Source organism: Scyliorhinus torazame, chromosome 17, assembly GCF_047496885.1.
Source record: "Scyliorhinus torazame isolate Kashiwa2021f chromosome 17, sScyTor2.1, whole genome shotgun sequence".
NCBI classification, from domain to species: domain Eukaryota; kingdom Metazoa; phylum Chordata; class Chondrichthyes; order Carcharhiniformes; family Scyliorhinidae; genus Scyliorhinus; species Scyliorhinus torazame.
Window position 1 is genome coordinate 148,798,432 of NC_092723.1, and position 25,116 is coordinate 148,823,547.

At 44.8% G+C, this 25,116-nt stretch overlaps 1 protein-coding gene across 16 annotated transcripts in view; it reads left to right on the top strand.

The window, feature by feature from the left end:
• Positions 1-25,116, top strand: part of rbfox1 (RNA binding fox-1 homolog 1) — a 2,508,969-nt gene that overhangs the window by 1,845,515 nt on the left and 638,338 nt on the right. For 4 of the 16 annotated variants that reach the window (XM_072481248.1, XM_072481250.1, XM_072481246.1 and 1 more), the window contains exon 1: positions 16,563-16,809. The exons of the other annotated variants lie outside the window; for them this stretch is intronic. In XM_072481248.1, coding sequence (XP_072337349.1) covers positions 16,666-16,809 — 144 coding nt within the window. In that variant the 5' untranslated portion in view covers positions 16,563-16,665. Of the gene's footprint in view, positions 1-16,562; positions 16,810-25,116 lie in introns of those variants that run through there. 16 annotated transcript variants of the gene reach the window in all.

A 25,116-nucleotide genomic window follows, 5' to 3' on the forward strand; every position in this document is an offset into this window, starting at 1 on the left:
ATAAGTGAGGACATTGCTAACACTGTGCTCAATTGCCCCACCTGTCAGCGGTTCCAGTTGGCACAACCCCGTGAGACCCTTCAGCCCCATGAGTTGGTCACGTCCCCCTGGTCGAAGGTGGGCGTGGACCTGTTGCATGCACTCGGCAGGGACTCCATCATCATCATCGACGACTTTTCAAGCTATCCAAAGGTCATACGCCTGCACGCCACCACGTCATCGGCTGACATCCGGGCCTGCAAAGAGACCTTTGCTCGCCATGGCATTCCGCTCACCGCGGTGTCAGACAATGGTCCCTGCTTCGCGATTCAGGAATGGTCTTCCTTCGCCAGCTCATACAACACCACACACGTGACGTCCAGTCCTCTGCATCCTCGGTCGAATGGCAAGGCAGAAAAGGGCGTCCATATCGTTAAAAGGCTCCTCGGTAAGGCTGCTGATGCAGGATCTGACTTCTGCCTCGCCTTGTTGGCCTATCGCTCGGCCCCACTGTCCACGGGCCTATCGCCGGCCCAGCTGCTTATGGGTCGCACCCTCAGGAACACTGCCGTGATGTCCTGGAACTGAGATAACTGACCTCCAACAACCAAAACCATATTCCTTAGTGCCAGGTATGACTCCAACCAGTGGAGAATTTTCCCCGTTTCCCATTGAATCCAGTTTTGATAAGGCTCCGTGATGCAACACTCGGTCAAATGCTGCCTTGATGTCAAGGACAGTCACTCTCACCTCACCTCTGGCATTCAGCTCTTTTGTCCAGGTTTGAACCAAGGCTGTAATGTGGTCAGAAGCTGAGTGACCCGGGCGGAACCTAAACTGAGCATCAGTGAGTAGGTTATTGCTAAGCAAGTGCTGCTTGTTGGAACAGTTGATGATTCCTTTCATCTCTTTACTGATGGTCGAGAGTAGACTGATGGGATGGTAATCAGCCGTGTTGGATTTGTCCTGCTGTTTGTGTACAGGACATAATCTGGGCAATTTTCCATATTGCCGGGTAAATGCCAGTATTGTAACTGTACTGGAACAGCTTGGCTAGGAGCACAGCAAGTTCTGGAGCACAAGTCTTCAGTACTATTGCCAAAATATTGTCAGGGCCCATAGCATTTGCAATATTGAGTGCCTTCAGCCATTTCTTGATATCACGTGGAGAGAATCAAATTGGCTGAAGATTGACATCTGTAATGCTGGGGACCTCCAGAGGAGGCCGAGATGGACCATCTACTTGTCACTTCTGGCTGAAAACTGTTATGAATGCTTCAGCCTTATGTTTGCATTGTAGTGCTGGGCTCCTCCACCATTGAGAATGGGCATATTTGTGGAACCTCCTTCTCCAGTAAGTTGTTTAACCGTCCACGATCATTCACGACTGGATATGGCAGCACTGCAGAGCTCAGATCTCATCCGGTGGATTTAGAATTGCTAAGGTCTGTCTGTCGCTTGTTACATATGCTGTTTGGCATGTAGTTCTGCATTGTAGCTTCACAAGGTTGACGCCTCATTTTTAGATATGCCTGGTGCAGCTCCCAGCATTCCCTCCTGCACTCTTCATTGAACCAAGTTTTATTCCCTGGCTTGGGGGTAATAGTAGGGTGAGGATATACAAGCACACTGGCATTGGAATTGTATACATTTAAAACTGGAATTTTTTAATCCACTTTATGTGGGAATAGTTAACAAGGCCAATATTTATTTGTCAACCCTAATTTCCCTTCAGACAGTGGTGCTGATCTGCCTTCTTGTACACTGTATTCCGTGTGGGGAAAGTATTCCCACACTGCTATTAGAAGGAGTTTTATGCAGTGGCAATGAGCGAACACAATATAGTTCCACGTGAAATGGTATGTGACCTGGGGAGGGACTTGGAGTTGGTGATGTTCCCATGTGCCTGCTGTCCTCATCCTTCAAAGTGCTGAATATATGGCCAGGAAGGCTGTGGAGTTGTTGCTGTGTATCTTGTAGATTGCACACGTTGCAGCCATAGCATGCCAGAGATGGACAGAGTTAATATTTAAGGTGGTGGTTGGTGTGGATATCGATCGGGATGCTTTGTACGGTATGGTGTTGAACTTCTTGAGTCTTGTTAGAGCTGCACTCATCCAAGCAAGTGGGGAGTGTTCCATCAAACTCCTGACTTGTACCGAGTTGATAGTGGACAGGTTTTAGGCAGTTAAGAGGTTAGTCACTTGTGGCAGACTACCCAGACCTTAATCTGCTCTTGTAACCACTATATTTATATAGTAATGATGGTAATGCCATTAAATATCAAGTGGAGGAAGTTAGACCTTCACTTGTTGGGGATAGTTATTGCCAGGTACTTGTGTGGCATAAATGTTACGTATCGCTTAAAAACTGGATATTGTTATGGATAAATCATGTTTGACTAACCTGATTTTTTTTGGGGGTTAGATAATAGAGGTGTATGAGGGCAGTGTATTTCGTGTTGTGTAAATAAACTTTCAAAAAGTGTTTGATAAAATGCCACAAATTAGACTTGTTAGCAAAACTGAAATTCCTGGGATAAAAATGTCTGTGGCAGCATCGTTACAACTCGAACAGGATCAGAAAGTTTGGGAAATAGCTGTTTCTCTTGATGGAAAGGAGGGATACAGTGGCATTCCCCAGGGTTCAATGATTGGACAATTCCTGTATTTAAGCTAGTACAGACTTTATGGGCCAAATGGCCTCTTTGTGTGCTGCATTATTCTCTGATTATGCACTGCATGTAGGCACAGACTCCCTCATTATGTGAGGAATTGCCAATGGAACTGTACACTGTGCAATTATCAATGAACATCCCCACTTTTGATCTTATGATGGAGAGAAGATAATTGATTAAGCAGCTGAAAATGAATGGGCTGAGTACACTGCCCTGAGGAACTTCTGAAGCGCTGGCTGAGGTTGGAGAAAATTGATTTCCTACAATCATAACCATTTTGCTCGGTGTAAGGTATGACACCAGCCACTGGAGAGTTTCCCCCTAATCGCCACTGACTTCAATGTTACTAGCATTGCCTTTATGTCAAGGGCAGTCACTCTCATCTCACTTCTGGATCAACTCTTTTGTCGGTGTTTGGTCCAGAAGTGAGTGGTCTTGGCAGACCAAAATAGAGCATTGGTGAGTAGTTATTGGCGAGTAAGTGCTTTTTGATAGCATTGTTGACAATCCCTCCCATCACTTCGCTGATGACTGAGAGGAGCCTGACACAGTGGTAATTGGCTGAATTGGATTTGTCCAGCTTTTTGTCGACATGATAAACCCAGGCAATTTTTGAGAAGTAGATGCCAGTGTTATAGCTGTACTGGAGCAGCTTGGCCATGATGTGCAGCTGTTATTAAGTTGGAATAATGAAACAGGGTGGGGGGGATTTTCTGCACCCCCTGTGGCATGTTTCTCGCTGTTGGCAGGCGGCAGGATCTTCTGGTCCCCCCACTGTCAATGGGATTTCCCATTAAATCCCCCCCTCTGAAGTACTTCATCTTTTGAGCAACTGTGCTTTCTAACTGGATTTTTAAAAAAAGAGGCTGTCCTTTTGTTCTGAAGAGCTTCCTTGATCATGTGTTTGGCAGGACAGAACAGCTGGTCTTTTGAGGAAGCTCTTCAGAACAAAGAGACAGCCCCTTTTTTTAAAAACGCTGTTAAAAAAGAACAGCTGCTGAAAAGAGGAGGTACTTCAGAGTATATGGACAGCTGTCAAGTAAATAAACAATGGTAAGCCTTCCTTTGAAACTGCCTGGACCTGTCAATGAAAAGGCTTTTAAAAGGCAATGGTCCCTGAAATTAAATGTAAACAATTGCGTTTCAAAAGTTTCAGTCTGCTAAACATCCACAGAGTCTTGAAGAAAGTTAAAGAACAATGAAATTGACAGTGAAAAAAACCCACTTCTAAGGTTTAGACCACACTAAAAGGAAGACTTTCACCTTCATCTCACAGATCTTTCATTTTGACATGCTGGGAGACAGTTTGAAGGGTTTAAAGGCTGCAGATGAGATGATCAGACAAATGATTCACATCCCAGGAAAGACCCCTGACCTGAGCCCTGCCAACCCAGCCCAAGCCCACACCCCGTCTTCCACTTCCCCTGAAGGGCCCCCTCAGCACCCTGGAGGCAAGTGTAGGGAGGGTACTCACTCCCTTGCCCCACCACTCCCCCCTTGAAGTGCAAGCTGCCAGGTCCCCCGTTTCTCAGGACTTGCATCAATTCCCTCAAGTGGGACTCCTGGTTGTGGGGGTTGGAGCATCCCTGGAGGCCGGGGAACTGGGCTTCCTGCCCGATGATGAGATTTAAGTAAGGGTAATGGGTATTCAAGTATTTCCGCTGGAAGTCATGTTGGGGCCAGCGGGGCTGGCCAAGAGCTTTGCAATGAGTTTAACGGTGTGAAACCCGTTTTTTTGCCTCACACCTGATTCACTCGGCCGGTGCAATTCCACTGCTGGCTACCAGCCCCAGAGAATCCCCCATTCTACATGTTGTGTCCTTTTCTTTAAAACTTTCAATGGGATCTGTTTCTACCAACATTTAAGGTAGCGCAATGTGGTTAACTAAATGTAGTTTGAGTTCACCTCCCTAGTTCTTTTGCCAATTATAAATATATGACCTCTGGTTAATGACTATATGCTAGCGAAAACAATGGGTGGGATTCTCCAATAATGGGGCTATGTCCCCTCGCCCGCGAGAAAAGGGACGCGAATCACTCCGGACTTTTTTCTAGAAAGTCAGGAGTGATTCTCCATTTTTACGGGGGCTAGCAGGGCCCCGGAGTGCTCCACACAGCTCCGGTTGCCAATACAGGACCCTGCACTTCCTGCCGCGGGTCCGCGCATGTGTGCGGTGGCCGGCTGCGGGGCCGGCCCCATGCGATATGGCGGACCCACACAGCGGGCCGGCGCCAAAGGCGTAGGCCCCTCCCCCAGATCCCGCCCGCCCGCCAATCGGTGGCCCCCGATCGCGGGCCTGCCCATTGTGGCGACCCCCCCCCCCCCAGTGACGGATCCCCCGCCCCCCCACCAGGACGGCCACCGCCTGCCGTGACTCCGAGCTCCCGCCGGGAGGAACCATATGTGAACCATGCCGGCGGAACTCGGCCGGTTGTCCATGGAGAATCGCCGCGGGGGCCTCTGTCAAAGGCCCCTGACCGGCGCTGCATCAACCGCGCGTGACTGCCGGTGATTCCTCGGTCGCCCCACTCTCCGTCCCCGTGTCAAGCGTGATTGCGGCACGGAGGCTCGGAGAATCCCGGGCAATATCTCCCTATTTACTCAATCAAAACATGGTGCTATTTTGAAAACTTCCATTATGTCTCTCCTTATCCTTCTCTGCTCGAAGGAGGACAATCCCAGAGTGTATACTCAAGTTGGAAGATTGCAGCTACATTGATGTTTGAATGGTGTGAATGCATTCATAGCGTGGGTTGATTCATTAGAGTGCTGCAGTTACTCAAACACATTGGCATACATGGGTACACTCAAATGAGAATAATGTGGGGACACTCATTTTAGAATAGAATGTCAACTCAACTTGGATTAGTAAGGGGTGCACTGGTGTTGGAACAGTGTGGGTTGACCCATATTGGAAGTGTGTGGCTATTCGATTTTGAATACATGCGTTTATTCAAATAACATGGGACGACTCTTATTGTCACAGTCAGGTACATTTATATTGTGATGATGTGGGCAAATTCATATTAATATAGTGTAATTGTACTCATAGGCATAGCATGAGTACTTTAATGTTAGAAGAGTGTGGGGCACTAACATTGGAATAATGTGGGTACATTCAGATTGGAATAATATATACTCATATTTGAAAAGTCTAAATACACATATAATCATGGAATGAGCACCACAGTAAGAGGCCATTCAGCCCATCGTGCTTGTGCCAGTTTTTTGGCTGAGCAGTCTAATTGTTCCTATTCCCACACTCCTTTCTCATAGCCCTGTCATTTTTTTTCTCTTCAATTATTCATCCATTTCCATCCGACAGAACCTGTTTCCAGCCCCTTTCAGACACTGCATTTCATATCGTGACAACAAACTGTGTGGGAGGAAGAGATCTCTCATGTTCTTTTGCCTATCCCTTTCAGTCTGGATCCTCTACTTGCCAATCCCTCTGCCACTGAAAACCGTAATCTAGCGTGCATCTTCTCCAGACTGGATGACATTTCTACTTTGAGAATTGAGAACCTTTTAAGTGCCTCCTCTTTTCTATATTTATCCTATTTTATATTGCTATTACCACCTCCTTCACACTTACGTTGGAAGCATCTTATTCACTGGAGAGGACAGATGCAAAGGTATTCATTTCATACCTTAACCGTGCTCTCTGCCTCCACCAAAAAATTTATTTTTTGATCCCTTACTGGCCCCACCTTTTCTTTGACTGATCTTTTATGTTTATTAATGACATTTTGAGTTCCCTTTTTGTCTGCTGCAAATTTATTCTCTTTGCCCTCATGCTTTACAAACTTGTCAGTGAACCATAGAATTCCTACAGGGCAGAAGGAGGCCATTCAGCCCATTGGGTCTGCACCGACCCTCTGAAGGAGCACCCTAACCTAGGCCCAATCCCCCACCCTATCCTTTGTCTGTAATTTATGTACTTGTTTTGGCTCTCCATTATTTACATTTATATTTATTGTATTATCAACCATACATTTGTCATTAGAGTCCTTTTCCTGTTCTACTTTAATCTTTTTATCTTTAATCATCCATGGAGCTGTAGCTTTGGATGACTTTCTTTTCCCCCTTATAGAAATGCATTAACTCTGTGACCAAACTATCTCTTCTTTGAATGACTCTCATGGTTCAATTAATATTTTGTCTGTCAGTTTTTGATTCCAATTCACTTGGGCCAGATCTACCTGACTAAACTGAAATTAGCCCTCATTCAGTGAAATCAGATCACAACAATGCAATTAACTCTTAACTACCATCCCAAATGGCCCAGTCAGCCACTCATTTGAATCAAAACCATTACAAAAATCTACGAAAAAGAATGAAACCAAATTGATCACCCAGTATCAACCAGTATCAAAACGGCACAGCAAACTCAGCCTTGTTGACCCTGCAAAATCCTTTTTTCTAATACCTGGGGGCTTCTGCCAAAATTGTGAGAGCTGTATCCCAGACTAGTTAAGCAACAGCCTGACATGGTCATACTGACGGAATCATACCTTACTGACAGTATCACGTGTATGACCATCACCACCATCATTCCTGGGTATTTCCTGTCCCACCGGCAGGGCAGACCCAGCAGAGGTGACGGGAGGAAGTTGCCCTGGGAGTTATCAACACCAACACTGGACCCCATGAAGTTTCAAGGCATCAGTACAAACATGGACACAGAGCCCCCTGCTGATTACCGAGTACTGCACCCTCCTCAGCTGATGAATCAGTACTCCTTCATGTTGAGCAGCACTTGGAGGAAGCACTGAGGGTGGCAAGGGCACATCAAGTATTCTGGATGGGGGACTTCAATGACCATCACAAATAGTGACTCAGTAGCACCACTACAGACCGAGCTGATCGGATCCTAAAGCATATAGCTGCGGGACAGGATCCAGAACAAATGGTGAGGGAATCAACAAGAGGGAAAAACTTACTTAATCTCATCCTCACCAACTTGCTTGCTGCAGATGCATTTGTCCATGACCCACGACCCGCCGGGTCGGAGAATCGCCGGGGTGGGGCGGCGTGAATCCCGCCCCCGCCGGCTGCCGAATTCTCAGGCGCCAGGGTTTTGGCGGGGGCGGGAATCGCGCCGCGCCGGTCAGCGGCCGCTGGCAGCGGCACCCCCCCCCCCGGCGATTCTCCGGCTCGCGATGGGCCGAGTGGCCACCCGTTTTGTTTGCCGGTCCCACCACCGTAAATTAGAGTAGGTCCTTACAGGCGGGACCTGGCGGCGCGGGCGGCCTCCGGGGTTCTCTGGGGATCTGGCCCCAGGAGGTGCCCCCACTGTGGCCTGGCCCTCAATTGGGTCCCACCGATCCGCGGGCGGGCCTGTGCCGTGGGGGAACTCTATTCTTCCACATCAGCGGCTGTAGCGGTCCGCCATGGCCAGTGCGGAGACGAAGCCCTCTGCGCATACGCTGGGATGACGCCAGCACATGCTGGCGCTCCCGCACAGGCGCCAACTCGTGCCAGCCGGTGGAGGCCCTTTGCCGCTGGTTGGAGTGGCGCCAAGCCCCTTCCCCGCCGGTTGGCGCGGCGCAAACCACTCCGGGGCCGGCCTAGCTCCTGAAGGTGCGGAGAATTCCGTACCTATAGGGCAGCCCGATGCCGGATGGTTCATGCCACTCCTTCCCGCCCGATCCCGTCCCGCCGATTACGGAAGAATCCGGCCCCACATCCTTGTGGAGCCAAAGTCCCAACTTCACATTGAGGATACTGTCCATCATGTTGTTTGGCATTATCACCGTACTAAATGGGATAGTTAGTGAACAGATCTAGCAACTCAAAATTAGGAAACCATGAAGCACTATGGGCCATCAGTAGCAGCAGGATTCTATACAACCTCAACCTGTCGCCTCATTGCCCAGCATATCCCCCACTCTATCATTATCAGCAAGCCAAGGGTTCAGCCCTGTGAAGCTAGAACTCAAGACCACTTGAATGCCAAATAGCATTAACAGAGAGTGCTAGATAGAGCTAAGTGATCCCCAAACCAACAGATCAGATGTAAACTCTCTGCTCCAGTCGTGAAAGATGGACAATGAAACAACTCACTGGTGAGGATACTCCAAGTTTCCAATCGTCAATGGTGGGGGAGCCCAGCATATCAATGCAAAAGATAAGGTTGAAGCATTTTCAATAATCTTTAGCCAGAAATACCGTGTGGGTGATTAATCTTGGCCTTCTGGAGGTCCCCTGAATTATAGATGCCAGTCTTCAGCCAATTTGATTCGCTCTACGTGATACCAAAAAACAACTGAAGGCACTGGATACTGTGTCTTGATAACATTCCAGCAATAGTACTGAAGACTTGTGCTCCAGAAATTGCTGAGCCCTTAGCCAAGCTGTTCCAGTGCAGCTACAACACTGGCATCTACCTGGCAATGTGGAAATCTGCCCAGGTATGGCCTGAGACAAATCCAACCCAGCCGATTACCGTCCCATCAGTCTACTCTTGATCATCAACAACATGATGGAAGGTATCGCTGGCAGTGCCATTAAGCAATAGTAACCTGCTCATTGATGTTCAGTTGGTTCCGCCAGAATCACTCAGCTCCTGATCTCATTACAGCCTTAGTTCAAGCATGGACAAAAATAAACACAAGAGGCGAGGTGAGGTGAGAGTGACTGCCTTTGACATCAAGGTAGAGATTGACTGAGTGATTGAGCAAGTTGCCCTCCAAGTCACTCAATATCCTGACTTGGAAATATATCGTTGTTCCTTCACCGTCACTGGATTAAATTCCCACAACTCCCTCCCTAACAGCACTGCGTGTGTACCTACACTACATGTATTGCAGCAGTTCAATAAGGCAGCTCATTACCATCTTCGCAACGGCAATTAGGGATGGGCAATAAATGTTGGCCTACCCAGCAACATTGACATCCTGTGAAAGAATGAAACAAAATCTGCACTTCTTACACCACCTTTTTCCTCGAAGCAAATGCAGCATTGTTTCTTTCCTCATTGGGATGGAACATAAAAGTTCTCTTTGGCAGATTTTGAGAATTTCTCCCCCTCTTAGAACACAGAACATAGAACATTACAGTGCAGTACAGGCCCTTCAGCCCTCGATGTTGCGCCGACCTGTGAAACCACTCTAAAGCCCAACTACACGATTCCCTTATCGTCCATATGTCTATCCAATGACCATTTGAATGCCCTTTGTGTTGGCGAGTCCACTACTGTTGAAGGCAGGGCATTCCACACCCTTACTACACTTTGAGTAAAGAACCTACCTCTGACATCTGTCCGATATCTATCTCCCCTCAATTTAAAGTTATGTCCCCTCGTGCTAGACATCACCATCCGAGGAAAAAGGCTCTCACTGTCCACTCTATCTAATCCTCTCATCATCTTGTATGCCTCAATTAAGTCACCTCTTAACCTTCTTCTATCTAACGAAAACAGCCTCAAGTCCCTCAGCCTTCCCTCATAAGATCTTCCCTCCATACCAGGCAACATTCTGGTAAATCTCCTCTGCACCCTTTCCAATGCTTCCACATCCTTCCTATAATGCGGCGACCAGAATTGCACGCAATACTCCAAATGCGGCCGCACCAGAGTTTTGTACAGCTGCAACATGACCTCATGGCTCCAAAACTCAATCCCTCTTGTCCCTTTCCTCTTTGCCCTTTACACGGGGTAAAATTTAATGGCCCTCCACCATCAGGTTTGCAATTGGGGATGAGGGAAAGGGCATGGGGGAGCGGGGGGGAATGCTGCGAGTGTCCTTTCTGCTGCTGACAGGCAGTGATTTTACAGAGGGCAGGCAAGGCCTAGGGAGGCCCAGTTCCCCTTTCTCTAATTAAGGCCCTTGTGGTCAATTAGTGGCCATTTAAGGACTGCCTCTTGCCTGTCTGCATGCTTTGGGCTGACAGGAGGATGTGAGAGATGTGGGGTGGGAGAGCAGGCTGGCCTGCTCAGGCCTTGGGCAGGAAAGGTGGGGGGGCCTCCATCCCAGGTCTCCTTTCCCGATAGGAGCTCCTCCTCAAATTCTGCAAGGATGTCCCCTCCCTGTCAACCGCTGCATCCTGGCCTCTTTCTTCCTTGTCCCTCCCTCAGGACTTCCCTCCGGATTTACCTGCATTCTGAGCTCCCAAGACCTGGCCAGGATTTTCCAGCTCTTCAAGGTGACGGGAAATTTCAGTCTCACTGATGAGAATGGAGTGGAGGTGTCAATGGCTAGCCAGCCCTGCCATGGGGAAATCCAAAATGGCTGGGGTGGGGGTGGGGGGGGGGGGGGGGGGGGAAGAGTGGCCAGAAAATTCCGGCCTTTATTCCATTTTATGTTCTACTCCTGCTGGCGCTGATGGAACTAGAGAACTGCCAGCCAATCATTGTCCAGCAGATCTTTGAGGTGGGCCTACCTTCCTAGGTGGGAACTGAAGGCCCACTTCCAGCTAATTAACACTCCGTAAAGTGTGAAATGGCTGCAGGGAATCCATCAGATATGGACCGCATGATCACTACCCACTTTCTCAGTGGCAGGATAGAAAACCTGCATTCTAAAAGATTCTGTGCTCTGTTACTATCCAGATTTAAATTAGGAAGCTCCCCTTTATCATGACTCTATATTTATTGAATTTAGGGGCGGCACGGTGGCCAGTGTTTCGCGCTGCTGCCTGATGGAGTCGAGGACCCGAGTTCGGATCCCGGCCCTGGGTCACAGTCCGTGTGGAATTTGCACATTTTCCCTGCGTCTGCGTGGGTCTCACCTCCACTACCCCAAGGGGTGCAGGGTAGGTGGATTGGCCACACTAAATTGCCCCTTAATTGGAAATTTAAAAAAAATATTTATTGAATTTTTTTGTAAATTTGCCTGCACATTTGCTCCTCTGTCTCCACCCCATTATTTGATGGTCTGTTAGTACACAGCCTCCTTCTGACCCCTGAATCAAGCCAAATGGATGCTATCTTTGACCCCTGAACCATTTCATCCCTGACCAGCCTATAATAGTTTAGTTGATCAGTACTGACATCTCATCTCCTTTCATATCTTTCCTGAATATCTTGCAGCCTGGAATATTAAGTCGCTAATCCTTCACTTCTTTGAACCAGGTCCCTGTTGTTGTCAGTATATCAGAATCCCATGTGGTGACTTGTGCCTGCAGCTCATCAACCTTATTTCACCACACTGCATGCATTTATGCAAATACACCCAAAGCTATCTTAGAATGTTTTGCATTTCCATGCTCTTTAGTCGAGTGCAACTGATGTCTGCCAGCCCATTGTGAATCTTGCTTCTGCTCTCAAATGTTACATCCTGGTGTCCATCCACTTCTTGATATATTAAAACCCTCCCCAACAGCACCAGTAAACCTCTCCATGAAAATATTGGCCCCCATTTCTGTCGAGGTGCAACTCATTCATCTTGACTAGTGTATCTATCACCTGGCCCAGAACAGGCCTCAAAACTGCAGGAACCTTAAGCCCTCCATCCTGATCCAAGTTACTGGATACAGGCGAACCTGTTTCGTCCAACAATTCTAGTGTGAGGATGTAACAATGCGCGTAATTCAAACTACTATCATTATCCTGCTTTATTTAACTTCCTCCCGGCTCCTGCAACCCTGATTGCATAACCTTAACCCTTTTCCTTCCTGCGTCGCTGATGTCATTGTTCTTACATGGAACACAACTTCTAGTTTTTCTCCTACCCCACTCAAAGTGTAGAATTCTAGGACCTCGTCATGGGAAGGGCAAGGCCGTAAAATGCAGCAGGCAGTTCAGAAGTCCATTGACTTTGGCGTGATAGGAATAATAATAATCTTTATTAGTGTCACGAGTATGCTTACATTAACACTGCAATGAAGTTACTGTGAAAGTCCCCTAGTCGCCGCACTCCGTTGCCTGTTCGGGTACATGGAGGGAGAACTCAGAATGTCCAATTCACCTAACAGCACGTCTTTCAGGACTTGTGCAAGAAGCCGGAGCACCCGGAGGAAACCCACGCAGACACGGGGGGAACGTGCAGACTCTGCACAGACAGTGACCCAAGCTGGGAATCGAACCCGGGTCCCTGGCGCTGTGAAGCAACAGTGCTAACCACTGGAAAATCCCATCGGTGGGAGGGGTCATGAAATTTCACTCCAAATATTCTGCACTCTCTTAGCAATAAGAGGCAGCACCGTAGCACAGTGGTTAGCACAGTTGCTTCATAGCTCCAGGGTCCCACATTCGATTTAAAGCTTGGGTCACTGCCTGTGTGGAGTCTGCACGTTCTCCCCGTATCTGCCTGGGTTTTCTCCGGGTGCTCCGGTTTCCTCCCACAGTCCAAAGATGAGCAGGTTAGGTGGATTGGCCATCATACATTGCCCGTAGTGTCCAAAAAAGTTAAGTGGGGTTACTGGGTTACGGGAATGGGGTGGAGGTATGGGCTTAAGTGGGGTGTTCTTTCCAAGGGCCGGTGCAGACTCGATGAGCTGAATGACATCCTTTTGCACTGTAAAGCCTATGATTCTATGATAATGTCCTTTACCATGGTATCGGGGAGGCCATACACCCTGTGGAACTCACATTGGCATTTTCAGAGATCAACAGTCTGCCCCCCACTCCATGATTATTGACCCTCCATGTGTTCTGAAGTGATTCGAGCCATTGCTCAAACCCAGAAAGCATTGGAATGTATGAGTTCATTCACATTTAAATCATGAGGGTACATTCATACTGGAATCCTGTTAGGACACTCATATTAAAATAGTGTGGAAAGACTGATATTGGAAAAGTGTCAGCACACTTATCTTGGAGTACGTTGGGTAGACATTTAATGGAATGGTCTAAGTGCAACCATATGAGAATATTGTAGTTAGAACCATGTCAAAATGTTGTGAGTTCATTCGTTGAAATTGTGTGATTTGGATTAGATGATTTGGGTCAGACCATAAGACCATAAGACATAGGAGCAGAATTAGGCCACTTGGCCGGTCGAGTCATCTCCGCTATTCAATCATGGCTGATATGTTTCTCATCCCCATTCTTCTGCCTTCCCCCCCATAACCCATGATCCCCTTATTAATCAAGAACCTATCTATCTCTGTGACTTGGCCTCCACAGCCTTCTGCAGCAATGAGTTCCACAGATTCACCACCCTCTGGCTGAAGAAACTCCTCCTCATCTCTGTTTTAGAGGATCGTCCCTTCAGTCTGACACTGTGCCCTCAGGTTCTAGTTTTTCCTACTTGTGGAAACATCCTCTCCACGTCCACTCTATCTAGGCCTCTGTATTCTGTAAGTTTCAATGAGATCCCCCTAATCCTTCCAAACTCCATCGACTACTGACCCAGAGTCCTCAGCCACTCCTCACGTGACAGTGAGATAATACTTGTATTGGAATAGTGTGGTAAAACCCTTATTGGAATAATGTGAGAACATGAATTCTGTGTACCCATCTTACCTTTAGTTCCCACAATAGTTCTTCTTTTAGATATTTCCTTGATATTTTAGAGTCAGTCCCTTTTAATTCAAAGTTGTCACATATTTGCCATCTGCTGCATCAAATTGGAAAGAGCAGGGAAGTGGGACTAATTGAATGGACCTTTCAAAGAGCCAACACAGGAATGATTGGTTGAATTACCTTCTTTGTTGTATGGTTCTGTGCATCAGGGATTTTTCTTGGAGAGCTGAATTACCCATATTTCAAAAGTAGCTTCTGAGATACTTCCATTCTTTTCTTCAGTTTCACATTGAAACCTGGCAAACCTCCTGAATCCTTTGCAAACTTTTTAAAAATCAGTTCTACGCCCTCTGGTCAGGTTGTTGTCCATATTCTATACTCAGATCACCTCCCTCATGTTCACATCCATGCGATATAGGTCTTGCACCACATCTAGAACAAATGTGGAGCACTAATAAGCAGTGTGACATCAAAAGGTGAGTCAAACTTCAACCAAATGCTTACGACCTCCCGCTCCATACAAATATAGAACAAAAATCCATATGTACTGATGTACATGAATCCTGCAATTGTCGCAAACCCTGTGGTTGTGATCATTTGTATTTTGCGTGAATTGTTTGGAAATAAACTAAACTATGCCAAACAGAACATTTTCCCGGCAGGACTGTGTTATATATTCGGTTGTGGCGCGGTGCAAAAGATTGAACTGCATTGACATCAAATGTAGAAGGTTACCGAAGCAGTACATTTCCTAACTTAATAATACATTTTATTTATATTGCAGCATATTACATTGAAAAAGACTCAAACCATAAAGTGCTATTGTGGTTATTGTTGGCTATTGTATTGTAAGCAACAAATATAAAGAAAATATAAGCAAAAGATGCTGAAGAGAAATGGCACACAGTTAACTCATTCTCAGTGACAACGACATTCGCCTGGCCACTTTTGGGGGAAAAAATGATTTTTAACACTCTGCAGGTCATTAAAAAAAATTCCAGCATTCCTCAGTGTTCGATAAAGGGCCGTGGTTGGGAGGGGGAGGGGTGAGGTGGGGGAAGGGGAATGGCTAATATCCAGGTACTCCGACAATTTATATATGCTAGTTTTAATTAATAGTACTCTGTGACTGAAATGAAACCTGGTAACCTTTTCATAAAGAGCAGTGTAATAATAGAGGGAGTTGATGGCTGAAGTCAAGTCACTGTAGACATTTGCGATTAAATGCTGGTGAATTCTTTGGAAATAACACACTGCTTAATAGAAACAGAAAATTAGCAATTCTTTATTGCCTGAGGTTAATGCAGGCCTTCATAATCTCTTAATCTAGTGCGGAGAGCTACTGTAGACCGAAAGCAGAAATAAAATCATGAACTGGCGATAAGAATTTTTGTCAAGAAATCACACAGCTGGCAAGGTACACTTTGATCTGAAAGGGAAATATTATTTAAAAAACAGGATCATTCCTGGACTCAAAGCATAATTAACTCTAGCGGCACTTTTAAAATATTGCTTGTCAGATGCAACTAATTTTATTCACCTTTCTGTGCTTTTTTTGTTGCCTGCTGATGCATTGCGCTTGATTGGATCAAATTAGAGCTTTATTTATTATTTATCATGTGTCATTGGAGAAAAGAGATGTCATGCACTGAGAATCTTGAATAAAAAAGCCTAATGCAGAAAAGGCAAAGGAGTAAGACATGGCACATCTCCGTCAGTAAAGAGACTTGCTCAGGCGAGAAAGAAAAGAGAGGGACACATTAGTCTCACCCTGTTTTTGCATGATGAAAAGTTTGTTAATTTTCAACCATAGCTTTCAGCATATCAACCTTGTGACAGAATTGGAAAACAGTTGTCACTTCCTGAACAGACTTTCTTGTAAGTGAATTAAGTATTAATTCCCGTAATCAAAAATGATTTGCTTGATGATTTATGACCAGGCTTTGCTGAAATTATTTGGCACAGAATGATCTGAGTGGTTGGATTCTTTATGCTCTTTTGTGTTTCTTACGTTGGAATATTCCCACCCCCTTCCCATTTTTTCCATTGTTTAATGCAGGTTAATTCCGCATTTAAGTGATTACATCAAGCTGGCAGCATGGTCTCAGCTGGGTAGTGACATTAATTGCCAAAATCTCCCAGCCATACACGGTTCAGCCGGGTCTCTCTTGGGATTTTTAAAATGCAGTATTTGAGTTTCAGTGGAAGGGGAGAGAGTGAAAAGACCCTGCCCTAAGACCCATTTGACAAATGAGAGCCATGCAACATCAGCACCAGACGACTGAGCCCCAGTGAATCAGATGCTCTCCACTAGTCAGCAACTAATGCTGTGTGACGAGCCTTCCCTCACTCTGTCATTAGAAGAGTTGCACATGTTCATCGTCAGGCAGGAACCTGAGTTTAGCTCTGTGCAGAATTTTTTTAAACTGTTCTTCACAGGCCTGGTAGGTTGACGACTGAGTCTTTTGTACGCTGCATTGCTTCACGAAATAAAAGAGAGAGAGAGAGAGAGAAAAAAAAGCTTGCCTGTTTCAGTGCAACTTGGCACAAGGCTGCCTATGAATTGGTGCTGAAAGAAGATAACAGGACAAGCGTGTGTGTATGCAAGTCCCCTCGCTGGTTCTTTCCAGACCCCAGAGTAACAGAATGCAGCATCCTCTGACGGGTGCAACCTGTGTCGCTTTGCCCAATGTAGGCATGTGTCCTCAGCTCTCTTGTGCCTTGACTTTTATGTATCTACAGCAGGTAAGGAGAATTTATATTCTCTGCAGTAATAATTCATAGTCTTTAGTCCTGTTATTTTGTCAAAGTTTGCTGAGAAGAGTAAATGTTGAATGAAAAGGATACGCAGTTTCTGTAAACTGTTTTTCATATATGTATGTGAAAATATGTGTGCCAAGATGTTCTTGACACAATTTACTTTGAAATGGATTATTAAATTTTAACTCTGAGAGAAGGCTCCTGCTTCATTAGTTTCTGGAAACAATTATGAAAATAATATGTCACCAATCAAATCCTGAAGTATCTGTTGGATGGGAGATTTTTTAAAAAAATCCTCATCTATTTTTCTTCCAACTTTTTCTCTGCTGCACTGTTGTTGAGGACGATTGAAATAAAAAGCCTTTTGCACAATTCATTCAGACTAGTCTCATTTCAAAAGCAGTTTCCATTATATTGCGATTTTAAAAAAAAAATTCTGGACATGGTTGAAAGGGGAAATGAAAGACTATGAATTGAAGTTGTTAGTTTCAGGTGTGTAACATAAGACTGAAATTCCTTTTTTCACATTTCGCTATTGGGTGGGAACTGTACATTATCAGCAGTCAAAGTGTACTTAAGCATGCTTTAATATGTACTTGAATGCGATGTGGTAGACCTGGAGATTTGAAATCTATTGCATTTCTACCTGCTTACTGATAACTAGATATTTGGATGCCCCGTTTATGATTTAAGTATTAAGAATTATATTTACAGTGTGTTTTTGTGGCACCATTGCATACCATTCATTTTGCAAATGCTTCACTTTAATTTGTAATTAAAATATTATACACAAGGCGAATGTTTGGACGCACACTTGCATAATTATTATTTTCATTCTTTATTTTTTCCATGCATATCGCTTTTCCTTCAAGTATTCACCAAACACAATAATAAAACCTCTGACCACTAACTTTCCTTTATCATTGTCAAACAATGATGTACGAAATGCTTTACATTTTCAGGTTTTCTTTTTAGAAATGTTACTGGTCCTATTTTTGGAGCAAATTTTATTAATATATCTTTGATAATCAAAATGTTGCCTATTTGGGCGCTCTTTTCACATTCATTGGCAACTTCAATTTGAAAAACAGCTAAAGCGGGTCTTTAACTAGTTGCTAATTAGGTAGTTAATGTTAGAATTCTTTAAGATAAATTTAAAACATTACAGTAAAATAAAGGCTATTGTATTGTGTAGTTCATTTACATAAAACAAAATTGCATTGTCCACATCTGTAAAAAAAATGAGATTGATAAAGTACATCTTATCAAGAAAAGTTGTTGGAATGTGTGATCATATATAAGTCTCCACACTTGATGTGTTTCTCACAAATAAATGCATCTTTTGGGCCTGTGGACTCTATCGCAAAGAAATATCAGTTGTTTGAAGCGGTCCTAATGGTCATTGTGGATGATTGATTTGACTTACCGTAGGTCACCCAACCTCATAAAGTGATCATTTGCATACGCAGGTTCAATATTGTGGAGCAAAGGGATGATGGGGCAGAGGTCAATGCACATATATGGGGGAGAGGAGGAGGAAAAATGGCATAAAACTGAGGAGCGATGATGTCAGTCGCTAATTCAGTAACTATGAGTTAAAATTCATTAAAGCAGCTGTACGAATAATACAACAATGAGAATTCAAGCTGAAGGGAAGAAAGCGAATCTGACTTTTTCACCCTGTCTGTTTTAGTTGCTTCTCTCGTGGCTTTCAATATCCTAGCCTCCTAATATTTTACATTTGTCTTATGTTACTTTTCGGCACCTTAGTGTGGCACCATCACTTTGTTTGACAGTTTCTAAGTAAAAATTATTCTCATTATTGGATCCGCTGTGTTTCTTTGCCCTGCTCTCATCCACCTCAATGCATTGACTTGCTGGCTCATTGGCTTGACCTCTGTCACAGCTGTAATGCTGTTTGCCAGCATGGTATCTTTCAGCAGCATGCGTTTAAGCATGACATGATTTGTGTAGCATGTATCATTTAATTCTCCAGCATGAACAGAATTAACAAAAATGCGAATCAATCTTGTCCATTTCTGAATGCTATTGAATTAGAAATTTAACTAACCTCATTGCAAAGGAAGAATTCACTGTTTGAAACCAGATTAATTTCTTTCAAAGCTGAACCTCTACTGAGCTTACGAGTCAGCAGCATCTCCAACTTTGGCCCACGCAATGTCTGGCCAACATATCAAACAATGTGTAACTTATTTATTATTACACCTGCAGTTAAAAGAATTTGATTAATCAGGAGTTTAAATGCGAAAAGATGTGTTCACAAATAGCTCAAAACGCATTTTCATTGTTCTTTGCTATAATTCTGCTTATAGTGCGAAAGCAATTTTTCACCTTTGTCTATTTAGATTACAACAAATATCGGATATGGCAAATTTAATTGTACACCTCATGTACATGCTCCTCTGAACATGAAACCTTGTGTTATAATGGTATTAGGGTTTGGGAGCTCCTAGTCCATTGTAGAACAGTTATTACTCTTTCGATTCTTTTTGTCATACAGTTTTCTTATGAAGCGAAGTGTGTGCATAAAGGCTAATGTGCAATTGAAGTCAGTGCTCAGAGTGTACATCATAAAATCAAAGTTAAATGCAAATGCCTTCACTTAAGTCTTCTGGGTTGGTAACTAGCAGGTGTTCATTCTATATTGTGTCAAGGATTAATTTTAATTGTTGGCTTAATTTGTTCACTTAATACTTTTCAAATACATTTTTTAAAAGGTTGTTTCATAGTAGTGCCTTCAACAATTTATAGTTTTGAACATATATATATATAGTGATTCTTTGTACAATAAATGTTGAAACGAGAAATAGAGACATATATTTTTCAATTCCTTTCCTTGTGCCAATTTTCTGTTGTTTTATTGCAATAGTTAATTTACCATTGTTGCTGTTTTTCTGAAGTGAGAACATGCCTAATGGCCTGATCTTTGAACATACCTCATGAAATCTAACATCCAACAGGGCAGAAAAAACAAAATGTTTTTGTCATCAGCCTTCTTATAATGGGAAAATCTCCTTTATCACTGAGCGAAGTCTGAGCACCCTGGGCTATCTCGACTTAGTGTGCTGGTATAAATTTGGCAGTAACAAACTGGCAGCCCGTTTACCATCTCGACCGATCAAAGTCAACGGAAATAAAAATCGAGAGAGATGTAAAACAAGCTGCAATATTTGCTATCACCCGCTTTACACCATCAGGCAGTCGAAATTACTCCCACTGAAATTTGGAATTGCGTTGCCTAGCTTGTATGTTTGTGGGTTTATAAAGAGGAGGATACAGCAACAGTGGAAGATCTACCCCACGCATCTCATAAAATATTTTCTAAACCGCTTTAAAAGAATGTAGGTGTGCAGACTGAGAGATAAATTTATAACACAATCAATCAAGCATATCATTTATGCAACATTTCAGTTTAATGTTTTGCTACCTTAAGCATATTGTAGAGATAGAATACTCAATAGAGAGCTGAAATCTGTATTTTCTTCTGCTTGTCAGGAAAATCTCTGCAAGTTTTGGTGATTTTTGCTATTCAGGAGTTACTTGACTCTGACTCTAGGAATAAGTTTGTTTTGTTTTATGAAGTTTAGAGATACACAGAAGTTCAAAGGTATTCTGTTTCCTGTGCTCTGGGCAATGGGCGGCATGATAGCACAGTGGTGACCACTGCTGCCTCACAGCTCCTGGGTCCCAGGTTCAATTCCGGCCTTGGGTGACTATCTATCTGGAGTTTGCACTTTCTCCCATTGTCTGTGTGGGTTTCCTCCAGGTGCTGTGGTTTCCTCCCACAGTCCAAAGGTCTGCAGGTTAGGTGGATTGGCCATGCTCATTTGCCCCCTAATGTCTAGGGATGTATCGGTTAGGTTACGGGGTTATGAGCATAAGGTGGGGTGGGAGGGCGAGTGGAGCTAGGTAGATGGTCGGTGCAGACCCAATGGACCGGATGGCCTCCTTCTGCACTGTAGGGATTTTAATAATAATTTAAAAATAGCTAATTGCGTAGCTCTCATGAACTTGAGGCTTATTCTATAAAAGAACATTGTCAGTGAAAAAGCAAACAACAATTCACCTGAACATTTGTGTTACAATGCCTGCGCCATTAAATTTGAGACCATAGCCGGGATTCTCCCCTACCCGGCGGGGCGGGGGAATCCGGCATAATGGAGTGGTGGGAACCACTCCGGTGTCGGGCCGCCCCTCCGCACCTTTAGGGGCCAAGCCCTCACCTTGAGGGGCTAGGCCCGCGCCGGAGTGATTTCCGCCCCGCCGGCTGGCGGGAAAGGCCTTTGGCGTCACGCCAGCCGACGCCGAAAGGACTTCGCGGGCGACACATGTGCGGGAACGTCAGCAGACGCTCACGGCATCCCCGCACATGCGCAGTGGAGGGGGTCTCTTCTGCCTCCGCCATAGTGGAGACCATGGCAAAGGCGGAAGAAAACGATTGCCCCCACGCCACAGGCCCGTCTGCCGATCGGTGGGCCCCGATCGCGGGCCAGGCCACCGTGGGGGCACCCCCCAGGGCCAGATCGCCCCGCGCCACCCCCAGGACCCCAGAGCCCGCCCGTGCCGTCTGCCCCCGCCGGTAAGGTTGGTGGTTCAATCCTCGGCAACTGGTGAGGGTTGACAGCGGCGGGACTTCAGCCCATCGCGGGCCGGAGAATCGCCGGGGGGAGCCCGCCGACCAGCGAGGCGCGATTCCTGCCCCCGCCAATTCTCTGGTGGTGGAGAATTCGGGACACGGCGGGGGAGAGATTCACACCAGCCCCCGGCGATTCTCCGACCCGGCGGGGGGTCGGAGAATCGCGCCCCATGTTAGTACAAAAGCAACTGATTGATTGTTAGTGTTTAAACAAAGGGAGGTTCACCTTTCATACAGTGATATCAACTTTTCCACAGTAACTCATCTTTGGACAATGATGGCCATTCAGAACCACCCAAATTGTAGAAGATTTTCTGATGGAAGGGAAATAATTATTTTCAAATTTACAATGCTGAGATCTAGAAAATGTACGCAAATGTGGAAAACCCAGAAAAAGGTTCCTCACAATTTTAATTTTATTTCACAACATATATTGTTGCAAAATGTCCCTGAGAATTGGTGCTCAGCAACTCAATTATTATAAAACCAAGGGTGCCCATACCCGTCTTTTTCAGGAGAATTCCATCCAACATAATTTCTAGCATTCCATCGACCCACCATGTAACTCTGCAACCTGTAGACTTAAAATGTGGTTGAAATTATTAAAGTTACAAACTTGTTCACATTTTTAAAATGTTGATGCGTATTTCAAACCCTCTCAAAAATTCCAGTAGCGTGATCCAACTTTAAATTTTAATGTAGGGCACAATCCAACATCCACACTGTGCTTGAAAGGCAGCGCACTGCAACATGGCCAATAGAAGCCGGGAGACGCCGCTCCCGGGATCCACCCGGCTCGCAACACCTCGCGAGAACTAATGCGAGGTGTTGCAATGTAAATCCAAACCATTGTGGGTGGGATCACTCTTTGGCAAATCTGCATATTAGAGCAAGACAGCTAGTCTCACTTTAATGTGCCATTTCCCCAAGGCACCTGAGGTGTTGGGACCAATCCCCTTTGCCTCAGAGACCTCGGAGAGCGCCGATCAGTCCTGGTCTCCACAAACGATGAACAGTCGCAACAGCACTCATGGGGATCTCCCAGAGGATCGAAGATGCCCACGTGCATGCCCTTTAAGAAGGGTGATATCCTGGCACTGCCAGCCTTCCATTGCCAGGGTATCAGGTTGGTGGTGCCCTGCGTGGGTGTTGAGAGGTGCAGGGGGGCTCCAGGGACCCCACATAGTAAGTTGGTGCGGGGGGCGGGGGGTCATGTCAGGGCTCCAGACATTGGGACTCCATTTAAAAATGGCGTCCCGATCTCTTGCTACATTGAGGAGTTCCGGTGAGGCTATGTGTGGACTCGACCATGCGTTCCCCGCTGAGGCCCCTGAGCTAATCTGAATGACGTTTAATAGCATTGTGTTTCGCCGCACTGCGAGTGCCGGGAAACACAGCTAAACGTGTTTGTTCCCATTTAGTTAAATCACAGCCATAATCTTAAAACTTGTTTATTGCATCATGCAAGCTCATTGGTTAGAACGCTGTCACAACCCATGATTCTAATGTAATTCTTCCCACCAACCCCATCTTTTTTTTTGCTGTGTATTTGGACTTCCCCCTCCTGTCTGTTTCCACAGCAAGAGAAGAGGATGCTCTCTGCAGGCTTCTCCACAGCTCCTATCAGTACCCTTGGTGAATAGGCTGAGAATAGGGATGCCCCTGCAGGGCAAGATTGCAAGCTGCTGTTGTTCCCTCTCCTCGAGATGAAGTTTTCAGCTACTGCTACATGCTTCACATGGCAGCCCAGCTGAGTTCTCAAAACAAAAAGCGCCCATTGAGGGTAGGCAACAATGAACATTATTCATGGCTGGGATCTAAACTCCTGGGGATGCTCTTGAACTTTGTGCGTGAGAATGAAACAGGCTGCCGACTTGTTAACATCCACTTTACACCATTGCACAAAGTCAAAGATCTGCTCCTGGTTTCTCGTTGGATTTCCAACATTTTCATTCTAGAATCTGTGAATGTGCCATTTTTATTATTTTATTCAAATGAAAATGCTCTGAAAGCTGTTCAACGTGACAATTTTCTGCTAAAATGATAGCGAAGAATATTAGTTCGAATCTTATTGATGCTCAATTTTACTTCCCAGTGTTAATTCGTGGCAATTTTCATGTGAAAGCATGCAACCATTGTTATGCTTGCATGACTGAAGGAAGCCTATGTTACTAATGCTCACCTGCCATCTGTTTTTCCTGCAGCTGGGGCTGTATAATTATCCAAAGGCTGATGGATTTAGCCCAAAAGAAGGGCTATGTCTTTGAGGACATAAAATGCATCAAACCAAAAATGAATTTGAGCGCCTTGTGAGCAAATCTTTTCTGATTTGATTGCAGTGGCAACGATTCAGTGTAAGGAATTCAAAATGCCCGCTTCCTTAATTTTATATGCCTATTTAATTGACAGTTGAAGGTTTCTTTTTACATTGGATTGGTTATGGCCTACTTTCAGGTGAAGAACATCACAAAAAGGTGAAAAATACAAATTGAGTAAAATCATTTCTTCTTATTTACATGAATTATCCTTTATGAAAATACCCAAGATCAAACAGCACTGTCTTTATTCTTCATTCCAAAAGCAGAAGGGCGATAACATGTACTTTAATGAGTATAAAAGAATCATTACACATTAAAAATTCTGACTTACTATAATTTAGAGACACATAAATGATAACTCATGGCCTACGTCCAGCTTTATCCTCTTGGTTACCGTAGAAATGCAGAAGAAGTGGGAGCTTTAAATTAAACCCTAAAGCCCAATTCCGTCTCCAAATAAATTCTATGTGGTTGTTCATTGCCATGTGAAGAAACATTTTTCAGTTGTGCACAAGGCTCTCGCAGTTCGGATAATTCATCTTAGTTTCCTTGATTTTTCAGCAGTGGCTGAATGGAAAATAAAATGACACCTTTTCATATTTGTCTCTGCGTATATTCTTTCTTGAAAGATTGTCAATGATATCCAGATGCTCTGTTGGTTGCAATGCCATCAGTTTTAGATTCAGGTGTTTAAAACCAGTTCTCGGGAGGGAAACTGTCAATTTCTGCCCACATCAGTCGTGTAATGATGACTGCATGCAATCCAGAACAATTGACTTATTTCACATTTCACTTCCCCTCCTTCCCTGTCAGGACTGAAGCCCAATGAATTTAATTAGGAAAAATAGCATATTTAATGCCTGTGCTGGCAATGGGGTATTTGGAGCTGTGTCTTTGGTCTCTGTGCTGTCACAAGCTCCAGCTGTGTGGAGATCTCATTGAGTTTTGATCCTGTTCCTTTTGTAAGATACTACACATGCAGAATAGAAATTAGCTCACCACAAGAAAGTGCTGTTCTGACTTTTTGATTTGGAGAATCTGTTAAGACTGGCAGGATTCAGAGAAATATGTAAATACTTTTCTAATCTAAACCTAAAGATAGTTGTGTTGCTTTGTTGATGCAGCACTACAATGGGGAATTAAAATAAATCATGGTGTAGAAGTGTTGACAGAAGCTACATTTGCCTCTCGGATCAAAACACTTTCTAAACGAGATTGGGACATTCCCGGATATATCCGAGGATTATTATCGGGAGAGCTGATGCAAGATCATCAATAACCACATTCATCCAGCAAAATACTAATTGTTCTGGTGAC